Source organism: Balaenoptera acutorostrata, chromosome 2 (genome assembly GCF_949987535.1).
Source record: "Balaenoptera acutorostrata chromosome 2, mBalAcu1.1, whole genome shotgun sequence".
NCBI lineage: Eukaryota > Metazoa > Chordata > Mammalia > Artiodactyla > Balaenopteridae > Balaenoptera > Balaenoptera acutorostrata.
This window is the reverse complement of record NC_080065.1, coordinates 135,482,892-135,502,582: the sequence shown is the minus strand read 5'-3', so window position 1 is coordinate 135,502,582 and position 19,691 is coordinate 135,482,892. Positions and strand designations below refer to the sequence as shown.

General features: G+C 39.2%; 1 protein-coding gene across 1 annotated transcript in view; it reads left to right on the top strand.

The window, feature by feature from the left end:
• The window catches only part of DCTN4 (dynactin subunit 4), a 33,007-nt gene extending 13,316 nt beyond the window's left edge, over positions 1-19,691 (top strand). Inside the window, exons 6-13 of the mRNA XM_007188632.3 lie at positions 1,416-1,489; positions 1,723-1,835; positions 2,147-2,256; positions 7,692-7,765; positions 10,458-10,512; positions 11,554-11,661; positions 14,459-14,556; positions 17,056-19,691. Coding sequence (XP_007188694.2) covers positions 1,416-1,489; positions 1,723-1,835; positions 2,147-2,256; positions 7,692-7,765; positions 10,458-10,512; positions 11,554-11,661; positions 14,459-14,556; positions 17,056-17,269 — 846 coding nt within the window. The 3' untranslated portion in view covers positions 17,270-19,691. The remainder of the gene's footprint in view (positions 1-1,415; positions 1,490-1,722; positions 1,836-2,146; positions 2,257-7,691; positions 7,766-10,457; positions 10,513-11,553; positions 11,662-14,458; positions 14,557-17,055) is intronic.

Genomic DNA, 19,691 nt, shown 5'->3' with positions numbered 1-19,691 from the left:
TTAGTTCTGTTTGAGTTCTTTGAGTTTTAAGTACTTTTGTGTTTCTTTCTCCATCACACCCCTTTCTCTTCTGATCATTCCTAAAGAGGCTACTGTTTAGTTTTGTAGGCACCCACATTTACAGCTTTCGGATATTACAGAAAGTCAGGCGAATATGGGCGAGTGGTAGGTTTTATCCATATTACCCTGTAGCCCACCCACCTTTGGCATCCTGGTAGTAGTGGTTTCCCAGCTTTAGTTACCATAATTTTTTGGCCCCTTCCAATATTTCTTCAGTATAAAAAACCCTGACTTTTACACACAGCATTTTTGTGGTTAAATAAGTAGTGATATATGCAGGTGTAATTTTTGATAGGAATTATTTACAAAAGTCATTCTCTATTCGTTTGTAAACTACCAATTAGAAGCAAGAAATTAGGATTTGGAGCTTTTGCTATTGTCCCCCAAGTTTTATTTGCTCTCACAGAACACTTTATTTTCTGTGTGTTTGCTTGGAGCCAAGCAGGTTGGCATTTAATAAATAATGTTTATTGAATAGCAATGATATGTCAAGCTCTGTGCTAAGCACTTTATACATATTATTTTGTTTAATCCTCACAACAATCCTGTGTAGTAGGTGGTATATCCCCATTTTACGCTGAAGGGAATGAGACCTGTAAAGGTTAATTAACTTCTTGTACTGCCTCTGCATGAGAATTAAGGCATTAAAACCCTAAGAATTGGTAAGGTTCATATAAAAATATCTAGTTTAGAATTTAATAAAACATTAAAACTTGCAAAGCATCCATATTTGCCAGAGATTTTTATGAAGTCTCAGTGAATTTTTTGAACAATCCAGTGGTATAATCAGCATATGCACTAGTGTATTTAGGAGAGGAATTTGAATTAAATGTGTTATTCTTCCAACTTTCCCATATAAGCTGCCTGCTGTATGAGTTTGCTTCTATCTTATGCTGCATTTTTTGTCTCTGTTGCAACCTGCTGCTATTTTGGGGCCTACAGCAACATACTATTCATGTAGTGGTAAGTTCTCTTTTATGATTCTTGCTAACCCTGAAGAAGTTAGCAGATGATCACTGGTGTTCCAAGAAGACGTTCATCGTGTATCTTAGATACTCGACATAGTTCTGGTCTAAGCCATAGCTTAGATATTCTTAGATTATCACATTTTGCTCATTTTCACTGTATTAATGTAGTTTCAATCTCCATGTTCAGTGCTTTTGTTATTATTTTAAGAGTAAGATGATGTGGGGCTACAATTACTCTCTTTAAAAGAAGCTTTAAAATTAGCTTTTTTTTTTTTTTTTGGCTTATTTCCCTGAGCTTCTCATGCTGTCCCTCCCAAAATTCTTTATTTTGATACACAGGATATATAAAAGTAGAATTTCTAATAGGAATTTCTGAACTCTGTTTAGGACAAATATGGTCTTGGAACCAGGCTTCAGCGACCACGAGCTGGTACAACCATCAGTACCCTTGCTGGACTTTCGTAAGTTTGGACGTTGAATGGCTTTGAGGGAAAAAGCTGATATCAAAATGAATATTGAAGGAATGTGGTTTTAAAGTTAATAACAGTTGCCAATGGGGAAGAAGATACTCATACTTAGGAAAAACCTAAACAGAAAGAATATTCTACAATGGAGTAATACTTCAATTATTGATATCATGCACTTTGAAGATATTGAGGTGGACCCTTGAGAAATGATGGCTTTTATCTTTTAGCCTTAAAGAAGGAGAGGACCAGAAAGAGATCAAGGTTGAGCCAGCTCAGGCTGTAGATGAAGTGGAACCTCTACCTGAAGACTATTATACGAGACCAGTAAATTTAACAGAGGGTAATTTTATACATGATTCTGCTTTGTTTCTATTTTACATCTAATTCTGTTTTTACTTATATGTCTTGTGATTTGAGGGTTTTTCTTTGAGATTTTTAATAGCATAGTTGTTAGTACTAAAATGAATCATGTAGAAAATAAAATAGATGTAATCATTTGAAGAACTTTAAAACGTCTGTCAAATTTCTGTATTGTAGTTTTTTGAAGAGCACTATTCACAAAGGCAGTGTTATTTTGTGTAATTATCTCATATACGTCTGATTTTGAGCAAGTCAGTGTAAACCAAGCTTGGTTTCTGCCTTTCATGCTAGTGACCACCCTTCAGCAGCGCCTCTTACAGCCTGACTTCCAGCCAATCTGTGCTTCACAGCTCTATCCTCGTCACAAGCATCTTCTGATCAAACGGTCCCTGCGCTGCCGAGTAAGTATTCCTTTCTGTAGAGTTGTCATTTGTGTAAGAGAAAAGCAAAAATAAACACAATTGTCATCTGGTCAGCATCAAAACCTCTGGAATGTAGTAAATGTAGAAAATGCTTGTAGATAACGTTCCTGTGTCCAGGCACTATTTTAAAACTCTCAAGATAAACTTAATCCCCCTAACTCAGTGAGGTAGGTATTGTTGTTACCCTTGTTTTACAGATGTGGAAGCTGGGGTATTTGAAGGTTAAGTTCATACTGCTAACCCCTAAAAGAATACTGAAAGAATATAAAGCTTTTAGGCCAGTAGAGAGGGGAAAAAAAGGACTAATAAAAAAAATCAATTTAAAAGAAAGCAAGAAAGAAGAAAAATCAGCAAAAGCCTCTGGGAATCTATGAAACTAACAACAGGGTTTCTTCAATAAATAAAATAAACATTGTAAAAGAAAACAAAGTATGAAAAAGAAAATGGAAAGGAAACCTTTGCAATCAGTACCATCCAGCAGAACTTTTCTGTGGTGATGGAAATGTTCTTTATCTGCATAGTCCAGCATGTTAGCCACTAGTCACCTGTGGCTACTGAGCACTTGAAATATGGTAGTGCAGCTGAGGGCCTGAATCTTTCTAAGATGAAATTCATTTAAATAATCACATGTGACTAGTAGCTCCTATTATCAAATAACACAGCATTAGATTAGAAGAGACTTACGAGGCCTATCAACCAAACGCAGTGTATAGACTTTAATTCCTGATTCAAACACAGCATAGAAAGAAAGGGACCAGGGGAGGAGGGAGGGAGGAAAGAAAAATGTGTGAAACCTTTGGGGAAATTTACTGGATTTTTTAATGCTATTAAGATAATTATTCATTTTTTTAGGGATAATAATGGTATTGTTATTTTTTTTTAAGTATCTTTATCTTTTAGAGCTGCATACCAAAATGTTTAAGGATGAAATGACATGATGTCCGATATTTGTTTCAAAATAGTCAGGCATAGGGAGTGGGTAAGAGTCTAGGTGAAACAAGATTGGCCATTGTTGCTAACACGTTGCTAATTGTTGAAGCTGGGTGGCTGGTACCAAGGGATTTATAATACTACTCTGTATTTTTGCATATGTTAAAAAATTTCTATATTGAAAAACCTTTTCAGAAAGAAAGGGGCTTCCCTGGTGACGCAGTGGTTGAGAATCCGCCTGCCAGTGCAGGGGACACGGGTTCGAGCCCTGGTCTGGGAATATCCCACGTGCCACGGAGCAACTAAGCCCGTGCGCCACAAATATTGAGCCTGCGCTCTAGAGCCCACGAGCCACAACTACTGAAGCCCGCGGGCCTAGAGACTGTGCTCCGCCACAAGAGAAGCCACCACAATGAGAAGCCCGCTCACCACAACTAGAGAAAAGCCCGCGCGCAGCAACGAATACCCAAGGCAGCCAAAGATAAATAAATAAATTTATAAAAAAAAAAAAAAGAAAGGAAAAGTCCACTTTAAATATAAAGACACATATAGATTAAAAATAAATGGAGAGGGCTTCCCTGGTGGTGCAGTGGTTAAGATTCTGCCTGCCAATGCAGGGGACACGGGTTCGAGCCCTGGTCTGGGAAGATCCCACATGCCACGGAGCAGCTAGGCCCACGAGCCACAACTACTGAGCCTGCACGCCTGGAGCCTGTGCTCCGCAATGGGAGAGGCCGTGACAGTGAGAGGCCTGTGCACTGCGATGAAGAGTGGCCCCCACTTGCCACACACAACTGGAGAAAGCCCTCGCACAGAGGCGAAGACCCAACACAGCCAAAAATAAATAAATAAAATTAAAAAAAAAAAAAGTAAATGGAGAAATCCAAAAATGGGCAGAAGACCTAAATAGACATTTCTCCAAAGAAGACATACAGATGGTCAGGAAGCACGTGAAAAGCTGCTCAACATCACTGATTATTAGAGAAATGCAAATCAAAACTACAATGAGGGGCTTCCCTGGTGGTGTAGTGGTTGAGAATCCGCCTGCCAATGCAGGGGACACGGGTTCGAGCCCTGGTCTGGGAAGATCCCACATGCCACGGAGCAACTGGGCCCGTGAGCCACAACTGCTGAGCCTGCGCGTCTGGAGCCTGTGCTCCGCAACAGGAGAGGCCGCGATAGTGAGAGGCCCGCGCACCGCGATGAAGAGTGGCCCCCGCTCACCGCAACTAGAGAAAGCCCTCGCACAGAATCGAAGACCCAACACAACCAAAAATAAATAAATAAATAAATAAATAAATTTATAAAAAAAAAAAAAAAAAAAAAAAAAAAAAACTACAATGAGGTATCAGCACACCAGTTAGAATGGGCCTCACCAGAAAGATCTACAAAGAAAAAATGCTGGAGAGGGTGTGGAGAAAAGGGAACCCTCTTACACTGTTGGTGGGAATGTAAATTGATACAGCCACTATGGAGAGCAGTATGGAGGTTCCTTAAAAAACTAAAAATAGAATTACCATATGATCCAGCAATCCCACTACTGGGCATATACCCAGAGAAAAACCATAATTCAAAAAGACACATTCACCCCAATGTTCATTGCAGCACTATTTACAATAGCCAGGTCATGGAAGCAACCTAAATGCCCATCGACAGATGAATGGATAAAGAAGTTGTGGTACATATACAGTGGAATATTACTCAGCCATAAAAAGGAACGAAATTGGGTCATTTGTTGAGACGTGGATGGATCTAGAGACTGATACAGAGTGAAGTAAGTCAGAAAGAGAAAAATATCATATATTAACGCATGTATGTGGAACCTAGAAAAATGGTACAGATGAACCGGTTTGCAGGGCAAAAGTTGAGACACAGATGTAGAGAACAAACGTATGGACACCAAGGGGGAAAGGCACGGTGTGGGGGGAATGGTGGTGTGATGAATTGGGCGATTGGGATTGACATGTATACACTGATGTGTATAAAATTGATGACTAATAAGAACCTGCTGTATAAAAAAATAAATTCAAAAATTAAAAAAAAAGTAAATGGAGAAAAATATACCATGTCAATACTAATTGAAAGGAAGCAAGAGTAGCCATATTAATTTCAGACAGAACAGACTACAAAGTAAGGACAGTTACGAGGGATAAAGAAGGGTATTACACAACGGTAAAGGGGTCAGTTCTCCAAGAAGATGTAACAATTCTTAACGTGTATGTGCTGAACAGTAGAGTGTCAAACTGTGTGAGGCAAAACCTGATAGAACTGCAGGAGAAATAGATGAGTCCACCATCGTAGTTGGAGTCTTCAACACCTGTCTGTCAGAAACGGACAGATCCAGCAGGCAAAAAATCAGTTTCGTATTGACCCATCGATCTCACTTCTAGGAGTCTACCCTGAAGGTACACCTCTACCAACCAAAATATATAGAGGTTAGGGTACATCCACTCAATGAGTACCAAAATATAAAACAGAATGTACTAATGTGGGATGTATTTTTAAATGCAAAAAGCAGGGTGCGCAGCAGTTACATAACTTTTTGTATAAGAAAAGAGGGAAAATAAATATATATTTAAACATAAAAAATATTTGTGTATGTTCGATTAATAGACTGTTGGAACAGAATAGAGAAAGCAGAAACAGACTCATGCATGTGAGGAAACTTGATTTTACTAAATATGGCCTTGCAGGTCACTGGGGAAAGAATACTATTGAAATTTTGCTAGGTCAAATGAATCTATGAAAAAAAAATAAAATTGGGTCTCTAACTCATCATACACAAAAGTCAATTTCAGGAGCATTGGAAACTTTAAAGAGTAAATATGATGACCAGTATGTCTAGAAGGAAATATGGGAGAATATTTTTTATGGCTTCTAGTTAAGGGAGTAGTCAGAAAATAAGACAAACCATAAAGGAAAAGTTATATATTTGACACATTAAAAGTAAAGTTTATACCCCCATTCCAAAGAAAACCCGTAAAGAAATGAAAACATAGGCCATAGACTGAAAAAAGTAATTTGTAAGGTATATAATTGACAATTAGTATCCAGAATATGTAAAGAAGTATAGCAAATCAGTAAGGAAAAGATACCCAGTATAAAAATAACAAGTAGGTACTAACTTGCAATTTATGGCAGAGGAAATCCCAATACCCAATAAATAGGAAAGATACGCAAACATGTACAGTAATCAGGGAAATGTATATTAAAACTACAGTGAGAAACCATTTCATAATCATCAGATTGGCAAAAGTTAGCAGTTTGGCAGTATCCATCAAAATAATAAATGCATGCACCCACTTTTAGGAAGTTATCCTACAGATACATTTATACGTGTGGGAAGTGATTTGCATACAAGATTACTCATTGCTGCATTATTTGTAGTAGCAAACTCAAGGAAACATTTATCAATGTGGGTCTGGTTACATAAGTTACGGAAATCATTACAGTAGGACACAGAGGTACATCTGTGTGTGCTGGTATGTCATTCCAAGATCGATTCAGTGAAAAAGGCAGAAGAATATATAATGTTCTCTTTTGTGTTATTGTGAAAAAGAAAGGTGATGTATGTGTATACTTCTATGCGCATCAGCTATCTGTAAGAAAACACATGAGAAGCTTGTTGGCTCTGGGGAGAGGAACAGTGGGACAGGTAACTGGTATCTTTACACTGTTTCTTTTTTATACCATTAAAAAAAATGTTTTAACCGGATGCATGTGGAACCCATTGAAGAAAGTAAGCAAGTAATTGTTACTGTATTTTTTGTTGTTGTTGTTACTGTATTTTAAAGCATGAGATCTGGAATCACCCCACTTGGGTTTAAATCCCAGCTCCAAGTCTTACTGGCTCTGAAGTTTACACAGATTATATACCTTTCCTGTGTCCCATTTTTATCATCTGTGACATAGGGACAATAATAATTATAGTACCTACCCCTACCTCATAAAGTTGATGTGATGTTTAAATTCATTTAAACCAAGAATATATATCTTTTAGGCTAGTAGAAAGGAAATTAAAAAGGACTAATAATATAAAAGAAAACAAGGAAGGGACTTCCCTGGCGGTCAGGTGGTTAAGACTCCACATTGCCACTGCAGGGGACATGGGTTCAATCCCTGGTCAGGGAACTAAGATCCCGCATGCCGCAAGGCATGGGCAAAAAAACAAACAAAACAAGGAAGAGGAAAACTCAGAAAAATCCACATCGTTCACGCTTAATAAGTCTGTGTTATTATTTCAGTAGTTTTGAAGCACTACAAGGTTATTAATATTTGATAGTGTGGTTGCATATTTCCAGAAGTCCAAAACATCTTTTGTGTATTTTGGTTATGGGTAGTATACACTCTATTTCAAAACATCTGTGATCTTGCAGCAAAATAAATCCAAACTGTAGTAAATGCTATGCTTCTGGATTTGGCAGGTCTCTGGATCAGCAGAGTGTGTTCCTGTTTTCCTCTGATACATATTTTTTTCGTTTTAGAAATGTGAACATAATCTGAGCAAGCCCGAATTTAATCCAACATCTATCAAATTCAAAATCCAGCTGGTTGCTGTGTGAGTATTTGGGATTGGTGTTTTGGGTTACTGTTTTTTTTTTCTGTTTTTTCACTGTGACATGTGCTTACTCTTGGCTTAGAAAAGGAAAGAGAAACTACCTCAGAATAATCTTGCTGTTTTGTTCCTGTTTTGGTTTTGAAATACATACCAGGAAGTTTAAGGCAAATATACAGACACAGAATCCAGGGTGTTATATCAGGGCACGTGATAGTATGGTTTGTGGCAATGTGGTATGTTGCTGGTTGGAGAGTCACTAGTCATTCATCACAAATGATAAAGTACCTCCGTTTGGGAATGACCTCTTAAAAAAATTAATAAAATATATCAGATGGAAGAATATCCCTGTAACAATGTTCATGCTATTTAACTGTGTTCTGATAATGCTTTGTTGAGTGGGATAAAAGTGATTAAATTAGCATTAACTCACTGAGACTTGTCAGTAGAAGGGAATTTTGTGTATGAAAATCATCTATGAAACAAGAAAAATTAGGAAACTATTGTCTTGACTTTAGGGTGAGAGAGCCCTTCCCAAGTAAGGCAGGAAGCCCAGAAGCCACTAAGGAAAGTAGCCAGCTCTGACGTTAGCAGAAAGATATGAGTTGTAAAAACCAAAATTGACAACAAAGTCCTGAGACGGTAGAGCAAGAAAGAATATTTGCTACTCCATGATAAATAAAAGTTGAATATCTCTGGAATGGGCTTGTTGTGGGGGGATGAGGTAGGGCAAAGGATTTGAACATGTAGCTCACAGAAGAGAAATTCCAAATGGCCGGTAAATATATGGAAAGATGCTGAGACTTGATAGGAAAAATTTTAAATAATAAGTAGTATTGAGTGCTCGTGAGCGTGTGGGTAAACACACTTGCATACATTGTTGGTAGACTGAATTGCTAGAGTCTTTTTTTGGAGAGAGACCTGGAATATCAAGACAAAATGACATAGACCTTTTAACCTGGTAGTACTATCTCAGGAATCTATTCTGTAGAAACAAAGCAATATATAAAGACCAATACATAAAGATACATTTATAAAGATGTATGTTATAACATTTTAAAGGCAAAAAGCTGGAAACAATTTTAATGTCAAACTGATTAACCATTAAAGAAATAATTGATTAAATTGAGATACACTCAGGTAGAATATTATGCAACAATTAAAAAGAAATCATTGGCAGTCAAAATGGCAGAGAAGTGCTGGTCTCATGACTTAGGAGGAAGAAACTAGGAGGGCCAGATATGGGTTCTGGCACTTACAGAATTTGTCTAAACTGATTTCCCTTATCTCTGAAATGGGCATAACACCAGTCCTGCCTCTCTCTTGTGGTTGTTGAGAAGGATCAAATGAGCTATGTGTTCACAAATGCTTTGTAACTGTAAATCGCCGTACAGTATGTTCTGTTTTCCCAACTGTTATTTAATGCCTGACTGGTTAGGACTACAAAAATGGCATGTGAAGTGTGGTACGAACTCCTTTCTTAATTAAGAATTACACTCATTACAGAAATCCTGAATGGCAGGATGTGCTTTGCATCAATTTCTTAAGATTGCTTTGAAAAAAAGTGCTTTTCTTCTGGAATCATGGCAGAGTCACCGGGGAATCTTAATACATATGTTCCGGTCACACATCAGACCAGCTAAATCCAAATCCTTGATAGTGGGGCTCTTGAATTTGTATCAAGTTACTCAGGTAGTTCTGATGACTGTCATGAAAAATACCTAGTAAGAAGTTAAAATACCTTAATGCTAAGATGCACTCCTACCCCTGCCCACTTGTAGTGTTTCTGCAATAGATTTTGTCTTACGTTAATATATGCACGATAACATTTATGCATGCTTTGTTCCAAGCACTTTTTGCACTATTATTTAATTTATTCTTCACAATAACCTCAAGATAAAGGTACTTTCAATGTTCTCATTTTATAACCGAGGCACAAAGAGGTAAATATCTTGCCCTGCTCTTTACAAAGAAGTATCTTGGTATATAAACACTAAGCTGGAATTTGAACCTGGGTTTTGAGGTTTTGAGTCCAGAACAAACACATATAAGTACAAAATTCTATTCTTATTTAGAGAGGTAGCATAACATAGTGGTTAAGAGCAAGGACCCTGCAGCCAGACTGCCTAGATTTGAATGCTGGCCGCTTACCAGCAAGCTACTTCTCCCAAGCCTAGTTTCTTCCTCTTTATAATGGGGATAATAGTAATATCTATTTTACGCAGTTGCAGTGAAGATTACATGAGTTAATATTTGTAACATACTTCAAATGTTACACATAGTAAGTGCTATATAAAAGTGGTAAGTATGTGGTAGTGTTTTTATACCCCTACAATGTATTATTAAATCAGTCTTGGATCTTGTAACCAGTTGCCTATAGATTTACAAAAATGAGTTAATAAAAATCTCAAAAAATATATCTAATCAGTATATAAGGTAGAGATATCTGCCATGATGCACACACGTATATAGGCTGTAAACTAGAGGTATACGTAAGATTTCAGAAAGAATTCATTACCAGTTTGGTTTCATATCTTAAGTTCTTATCGTAGTGGTATGATTCTTTAAAATTTTCTCTGACATGTTCTAATTAACGTGAAGAAATCGTTTCTTTGCTGCACTAGCTTTAAAAAAATAAAGTAACAATTTTAAGAGACTCCAATGACCATTAATGCATTTTTTTATTCACGCATAGCAATTATATCCCAGAAGTGAGAATCATGTCAATTCCCAACCTTCGCTACATGAAGGTTAGTACCATGCTTATTTACGGGAAGAGAAAGAATTAATTGATCAAAGATGTGTGCATATGTGTATGTGGTGGCTGTGTGTATTTGACATGGGATGCAACGAACAAGGGATAAAGAAGAAAGTTTGAAATAATAAAGGGATTGAGATTTTAAGTGTCCTTAAGCTGGGATTCTTGATAACAGCACCTTTGAAATATATGCAGAAGGAGCAGTGTGCACATTACATTGAGGTAGAATCATGGCAGGGAAAGAAAGGAGATGTTAGACCCCACAGGCATCTTCAGCTCTCCTCCAGCCAGGAGATTCTCCACCACCTCATGTGTGTGTATGTGTGAGATATCAGGAGTCAGCTAGATTTCTTCTTTACCACAGCCCCTCTCTTCTTTGAGGTCCTTATCTCCCACACACAGACACCCCAGTGAATTGCACAGTGTTCTGCAGCAGCGTCTTAGTTCTTTCATGCTGCTCATAAAGACACATTTATAGTCCCTGTTCATTTTAATTTTTTTTTTTTTTTTTTTTTTGCTAATGTAAAGAGCATACCAAACAAGGGCAAATTATGGTTCAAGAAATCTTAAAAGCCTTTTACAGTCTTGATGTGGCATTTTTTTCTATGCTAATATATCTGGCTAGCCTGTGGCTCCCATATTTTATGTATGAGGGCTTCCTTCTTTTTAGTCCTTAAGTGGCAACCTGGGTAGGGCAAGAGTTGTGAACTTTAAACAATCACTTAGATAATGTGTATTTCTCAGAATTTCTGCATCCAATAACTGGCCCTTTCTGTGGGATCTATTCGATTTCCTCGGTGAAATAGCAGCTCCAGAGAGTATGTAGACTAGCATGTAAGTAACAGAATAGGAGTTAGTGAGCGCTTTGAGAATGCAGTGATGTAGAGGCACAGGTGGGTGTTACTGTTCAAGAGTAATGGTGGGGGACTTGGAGGGCGGAGGGGGTGATGATTTTGTGGTCTAAGCAGCTAAGGAAGTGGACCTAGGTGGCAGCAGTGGAACATGTCTGAAAGATGCCTTGCCTTTTCCCCAGGAGAGCCAGGTCCTCCTGACTCTTACGAACCCAGTGGAAAACCTCACCCACGTGACTCTGTTGGAGTACGAGGAGGGGGACCCTGATAATATGAACAGCACTGCTAAGGTAGGAACGCTTTGCCTCATCCTGAGTAACCCTGACTTCTCCTGGAGTGGCCTCATTTGCCCTGGCTTAAAGGACTCCCCACTGTCTCATTTTCACATCCAAACAGTCATCAGGTTCTTCTGATTTCACCTCTTGAGTTTTTTTACTTCATCCGCAGGCACACTGCCACTGCCCTTTTTGAAGGTCTCATCGTTTCTTACGTGGACTGTGACAGTAGCCTCCTAAGCCCCTGTTTTTTCTTCAGCCCCACTTCCGTGCCAGCCCATCTTCCATCTTGCCACGAGGGTGCTCTTTCTAAGATCTCACTTTGATCATGGCATGCAGCTTGTTTGCTGTCCCTCTGACGTTGGGATGAAGTCCACATTCCTTGGCATAGCTTAAGAGCTCCCTGCTGTCCTCACCAATCTCTTTTCTTCCAGGATGATCTTCCCTGAAACCCCCAAATCTAGCATTCTCGAAATTGTGCCTATTAATGGTTGAGATCCAAGCATATCCAATGGGTTATAAACTTTCATGCTTCTGGAGGACTGCATATGCTATTCATTTTATCTAGAATTCCTCCTTCCCATCCCCACTCCCCATACATGGGCCACACCTCTCTTTCTGCCTGATGCATACTCATTTTTTTTTTAAATTAATTTATTTACTTATTTATTTATGGCTGTGTTGGGTCTTCGTTTCTGTGCGAGGGCTTTCTCTAGTGTGGCAAGCGGGGGCCACCCTTCATCGCGGTGCGCGGACCTCTCACTATCGCGGCCTCTCCCGTTGCGGAGCACAGGCTCCAGACGCGCAGGCTCAGCAACTGTGGCTCACGGGCCCAGTCGCTCCGCGGCATGCGGGATCCTCCCAGACCAGGGCTCGAACCCGTGTCCCCTGCATTGGCAGGCAGACTCTCAACCGCTGCGCCACCAGAGAAGCCCCCATACTCATTTTTCAAGACACAAAGGAAATAACATTTCCTTTTAAAAGCTGGTGTGCCTCCACTAGATGCCCTCTGCTTACACAGAGTATACATAGCACTAAATATTTTTTTTTAATAGTCAATTCATTTATTTATTTATTTATTTATTGGCTGTGTTGGGTCTTCATTGCTGCACACGGGCTTTCTCTGGTTGCGGTGAGCGGGGGCTACTCTCCGTTGCGGTGTGCGGGCTTCTCATTGTGGTGGCTTCTCTTGTTGCGGAGCATGGGTTCTAGGTGCGTGGCTTCAGTAGTTGCGGCTCACTTGCTCAGTAGTTGTGGCGTGCAGGCTCAGTAGTTGTGGCGCCCGGGCTTAGTTGCTCTGCAGCATGTGGGATCTTCCTGGACCAGGGATCGAACCCGTATCCTCTGCATTGGCAGGCGGATTCTTTTTTTTTTTTTTAATTGTATAGCTACTTTATTTATTTATTTATTTATTTTTGGCTGTGTTGGGTCTTCGGTTCGTGCGAGGGCTTTCTCTAGTTGCGGCAAGTGGGGGGCCACTCTTCATCGCGGTGCGGGGGCCGCTCTTCATCGCGGTGCGCGGGCCTTTCACTATCGCGGCCCCTCCCGTTGCGGGGCACAGGCTCCAGACGCGCAGGCTCAGTAGTTGTGGCTCACGGGCCCAGCTGCTCCGTGGCATGTGGGATCTTCCCAGACCAGGGCTCGAACCCGTGTCCCCTGCATTAGCAGGCAGATTCTCAACCACTGCGCCACCAGGGAAGCCCTGGCAGGCGGATTCTTAACCACTGCGCCACCAGGGAAGTCTAAGTACTAAATATTAAAATAGGTGATTTTGACTCTCGTTGGTTGAGTGAATGAAATGAGGCCTTTCTACATTTTGCTACTTCATGATTCATCTAGTACTTGAAATTTTAGAGCAAGAACTTTTCTCTATAGACCATCTATTACTGACTCATAATTCAGCATGATACTCGTAACAGAAGTTGGTAGAAAGGATGCTTGTATCTTTAATTAGCTGTTATTCAAGTTATACTTATTAGAGAATTTATCTTTTTTTTTTACTTCTTCTTTTTAATGATTTCATTTACTAGCATCACTTCCAAAGAGAGATGACACTCATCTGTCCTTGCTCCTTTTTTTTTTTTCTTTTTTTTTTGTTCCTTTTTAAAATAACACTAATAAGCTGTGCCAGTGAGGACAGAGACAGAAATAAGTGCCTGATGAGTATACCCAGCTTATGGATTTGCCGTTTTTCTCTCTCTTTACAGCTCCCCGGCCACATTTATATCCATAATTAGGAATGTTGTTTACATTGTTATCTGTTAACTTCTAACATAGCAAAGTTGAAGCCTAGTTACAACATAAGGCTAAGTGTAAAGAATGCTTAACTGTTTTTCATGGCCATAAACATACCCAATATCTGCATTTCAGAAAATATGTTGGAACCACTGTTTCACATTATGTTTTTTCTTTTTTAAAAAAAATGAAGAACTGTTTCAGATATACCACAAAGCATAAAGAATAATATAGCAAACACCCATATTCCCCCAGCCCCTTAAGAAATAAAACATTAAAGACACAATTGAAGCCCCCGCATCCTGCCCACTTAAATTCCCCTTAGCAGCCCCAGTGAAGTAAGCACTCACCTGACTTTACCATTCCCTTAAATTTCTTTGTTCTTATATTTTTATCAGAAATGACCAAACAATATATTTGTTAAACTTTTTATAAGTGAAATAATGTATGTTTCTTGAAACTTGCTGCTTACTTCTGCATGTCTAGGTCAGGGCAATACTTTTCTGTATCCCATTGAATGAATGTTCTACAACGCACTGATTCCTTCTCAGGCAGCCCTCTTTGTGTTGCTCTCCAGGTGGTGGTGCCTCCCAAAGAGCTTGTTTTAGCCGGCAAGGATGCAGCAGCAGAGTATGATGAGTTGGCAGAACCCCAGGACTTTCAGGATGATCCTGAGTGAGTGATCCTTTGGTCACACACACACACACACACACACGCCACAACTGGCTGGTACACGAGGCCCACTCATAGATCTAAATTTTCTTATCTGAATTTTTAAAGTAATTTTTTCTTCCTATTTATAAAAATAATTACTATAGAAATTTGGTGAATATATATTTATATTTATGTATAAAACCATGAAGAAGAAAATAAAATCTCACCACCAGAGATAAGCACCATTAACATTTCCATCATTGGGATCATTCTGTAAGCACAGTTTTCTTAACCTATGTTTCCTGTGTTAAAAAGTTTTCAAGTGTATGGTTGTTAATGGTTGTGGACAGGATATAGTATTCTATCCCCAAAGATTTACCATTGGATTTGTCCACCTGCCCCCCAACCTTTCCCTCTTAGAGTAACAGATTTTACTGTCTCATACCTAATAACTGAGAAGTAAAAAACCAAACCTTTCCCAGAAGAGGAATACATCAGTCAGGTTCCAGTCTAAAAGCAGAAGTCACATCAGTTATTTGAACAGAGAGAATTTAATGTAAAGACTTGTTAACTGGGTAACTTCAAAGGTTAAGAAGAAATCTGAAATATCCCAGAGATGGTAATTTTATGAAGCATTTACCACTCCGAGGGCTGAGGGAACAAAGGGAAATGGTTTAAATGATTCAAATTTAGAAGCTTGAAGGAGGAGCCCCATGGAGCTGAAACTCAGACCCCTGGGAAATGGGAGCGGGGACACTGCCTGACTGGTGCTGGCATCACAGGGTGCCAGAGGAGGGGTGGCATGCTGAAGCTGGTTATGCAGTTGGAAAACCTGGATACTGCCACTTCCTGAGTGAAGAGGCATCGCTGGAGTGCTGCGCACAGGAGCTGCATGCAGACAGGAAGCTCACCGGGGGGCCTCTGGTCTCCGTTAGAGCCCCTAAAGGGAGCCTGGTGAGGAGCCAGCCTACCAAGCAGAAATGTGGTTTGCAGAATCCTGTGTCACAAAGCCGGCTGCAGAAAGTGGGCTTGGAGCTGAAAAGCAATAGCATGTAATACACTGGTGTAGGGAACATTTAAGGTTTTTTAACAGAATGATCAAAAAGCTCCCTCCGCAAGATCCCGGAAAGAAGAAATAACATGGGACAAATTAGAAAAACAAAGTGAGGGCAAAGAGGAGGTTAGTATGGTGATTACCAAACTCGGGTGAACTTCAGAAAGCACCAGCATGGGTGTTCTGTTTTATTTTTTTTTATTTTTAATTCTGTATAGAGTACCGGACCCCACAGCTTCTCTTTAACAGGTCTAGGTAGGCACCAGGAATCTGAATTTTTTTAAAAAAAGCTTCCCAGGCATCAGTGGTTGCCTGGGAAATTAAGGCTAGAAAGACTTTTTCTTTTTTGCTATTTTTGAACTGAATTTTTAAAATGAATCTGATGTAAATCAAAGGTTTGATTAGTTACTACAAAATGATTGTGTTAGTATAATACAAAATGCATTCTCTATAATCCTTGCTTTATATAAATTATATTAATTTAAGTACAGAAATTTGTTAAGCCAAGGTGAACTTCTGGAAAGATGATCTGAGATAAATTCCAGTCAGATTACATGACAGATTAATGAAAGATTGAACTAATTATATTCCACATTATTGTACTTTATAGGACTTCCAGATATCTGGAAATTAATAGTACTAATACTGGATAATATGTACATATTTGATTTCAGTAACTTTTCTTAAAGTAATTGAGTATCATCTGGATAGTAGATCAAGTTCTGTTTATTTCGTTGCCTTTTGACTTTTTGAAGCTAAGTTATTTAAACACAAACTTCAAGTGCATATCAGAAAACTGAAATGGAAACTTCAACTAAAGAGATTCTTTCCTATTCTAAAAATTCCTAATTTACAGACTCTATTTACAAAACACACTGATTTATGGTATCCCAGAAATTCCTTTAAAGCTCCAAGTTAGCATCCGTCTATATCCTACAGAAATAATACCATATGTATATAAAGGTTAATGTGAAGGGATGTTTATAACAGAGGAAATCGGTGTATACTAATTATGGTCACTATGCACCCATTAAGTAGAATGGAGAAGACCTATATATACCAGTATGGACAGGTGTTTGTGATAAACAGTGAAAAAAAGCATGTTACAGAATAGTGTGTGTCCCTTTTGTGTTGGTTAAAAAAGCAGAAAAGTGTAAGTGCACAGAAAAATATTTGGTAGGTTAAGAGCCAAACCGTTTACAGTTGTTCTCTGTGTACTGAAGAGGAAAATAAGAGGAAAGACTTACTTTTCCCCATTTAAAATTTTTATGACTATATTTTACTGTTGTAATATTAAAAAAATAAGGAGGTCAGCATTTTGCTGAAGAAACTCTTCATTGTTGACAAACGGGATGGTGGTCATATCTTGTCAACAGAGATTTCCGGTGGGGCATAAAATGACTGTGAGTCTAACAGGCTTGGCTGACTTGTGACCTGCCTAATACTATGCTTATTTCCTTCCATAGCATCATAGCCTTCAGAAAGGCCAACAAAGTGGGTATTTTCATCAAAGTGACGCCACAGCGTGAGGAGGGCGAAGTGACCGTGTGCTTTAAGATGAAGCACGATTTTAAAAACCTGGCCACCCCCATCCGCCCCATCGAAGAAGCTGACCAGGGTACAGAGGTCATCTGGCTCACCCAGCATGTGGAACTCAGCTTGGGCCCGCTTCTTCCTTAAAGTGTTCCACTGGCGGGCAGATCCCACAGGACAGTATCATCACGAACCCGCGTTAAAATGTGGAAGCCGCTGCTTCGTTAGGCCTTGTTTATAATGATGTACCCGTGCACTACTGAATCCTCTTCCTAGGAGGTTGGGGGCATAGGCAAGGCATTAGGAACACAGGGTGACTGCTGTTCCTCTGGCCCTCTCTTCTGTTAGCACCCGTAAGTCTGTGTCTCCCTCACTGAACCCTGCACGTTGACTAACAACAGCATAGTTCCATCCCAAGAAAGGGGGTGGCTGTTCCTTGGAGTGGCATTCGATTGACCACTTGAGAAACTGACCATACTATCTCCCGATCTGATCTCATAAAGGATCACAGTCTCACAGATGAAACTTAAAATAACCGAAAGGTAGGCCCGCTATTGATGACCCAGCATTGGTCTCAGTATACCAGCTGCTTTTTGCATTCCACTAGATATAATCTAGAACTCTAAACATATCCCTTCACTTGCCGTCTTGGCTCCCATCCATTTGACAGGATAATAGAATCGTCATGTTGTCTTTAGTTTTGTGATGATTGGAAAAACCTGTGAAATAGTTAAGGCACCTTAATTTGCCTTCTTTTAAGTGGATATAGGATACTTATTTATTAATTGCTCTTAAAAAATTTCTTCCCAGTAGAATACAGAACTTTTTCTTCTAGGAAGATTTTGAGAAGCAAGCAATTACATGTCATGTCAAGGGGGTGGCAAATTCTGTTCGTTTTAACTGTTGCCACAATATCCAGGGACTGATGCTGCCGCAGCGAGCCAGGCTTTATGTCTTACTCCCTACGCTTCTCTTCGGCTCGGCCTCTTTAACTCAATAAGTTGTTCTGAGTACTGGGGACCTGGAAAGAGCCCAAAGAAAACTTGGTGGACAAGTTCACTTCTGGAATGCAGAAAACATTTTAAATGTTAGATGTTTATCATGATCTGAACTAATGTTCTTTCCATTGATTTGAAGGGGAAGTTAACATTTTGTAATCTCTTGAATCCAAAACTGGATATTCAGAAAAAGAACCTTCTCCCTTCCTGCATTTAAGACTTTTATCATACGGTTTGTCAAATAAGAGCATTTTGACCATAAATCATAAAGAATACTTGCCTAACAGCACACATGCTGTTTTCACTTGGTACCCTGGAGTTGGGTTGCTAACCTTAATTTCTGTGATGTTTTCTCAACTGAGACTTGACAAAGTGGACCACCACCTGCACCACATTTTCTGTAAATGTATTGTTAGCAAGCAGCCAACAGACTTTTGGGGAAAGAGAAATTTCCTGTTTATTCTGGTTTTGTTTTTAAGTTCAAGCCTTTAGTTTAAAAAAAAAAAATTAAAGGTATATATAGTCATCTAGAGTACAGACAGGACATAGTTACTTTTCAGCTCCCCTTGGAAGATAAAAATATTTAGGAAGCCTCTGAAAGACACTAAATACTACTCTTTAAGATCAAGCCAATATTATGAAACAGTATTCCACAGAGTAATATATATGCTGCGGTATAAGAAAAAAACACTCATGTCTCCAATATTTTGACAGTAATAAGGCTTAGCCTGTTAGGAGTTGGGGCAGGGTGTTGTATAATGACACCTCTGCAGACTATAGAAATTGCTTAACTTTTTGTGACCCCACAAAGTGTCAAATTAATTTTTATTTCACTCCCCACTACAGCCTCCTGTGACGTGAGTGCTCCGTATTTGCCAGTGGAGGAGATGAGCCTCAAGGTAGAGGATAGCTTCCTATGTTTACACATTTGCATAGACTACACACAGTTACGTGTTTATGGCATATAGCTGGTGTTTGTTCCCAGAAATAATAATGTTGAAGTAATGGGTCTCATCACCCCCATGTGACACAGAAACACAAGAACACTTTTGATCATAGAATTTTTTCCTCAGAAGCCAAATTAACTTGCAGAATAACAGAGCCATTGATTTAATGGTTCCTCAAGATAGTTTTCAGTGCAAGCTGGTACTTCCGTGTGTTAGTAGAAATGGTTCAGTATCCGTGTGTTAGTAGAAATGGTTCAATACCTGCAGCTGGTGAATTTGGAATTTTATTTGTTCCTTTTTTATGTTCGATTAGGTGCAAGATTTTTAAAGTATAGTCAGTGTGCACCACTGCAGGCAAATTAGATGTCATTAGCACTAGAAACTACAATTTTGGAAACTTAAAGCTAAGTTAATTTGAATTTGTGATTTGATTAGCCCACCAGAGTTTTCTTTTGTTCAAACTGTTTAATGAGCTAAATGTCATGCATATTTGTAAAGAAACAGCCTTTTTGGTCCCTTTTGGGAATGAGAGGCACTCCTTGGTCTTTATGAATGACAGGTTACTGTTTTGCCTGATTGCTTAACTTCGTGTGGTGAAATAAAGCAGAAAAAGCTTGAAAAGTG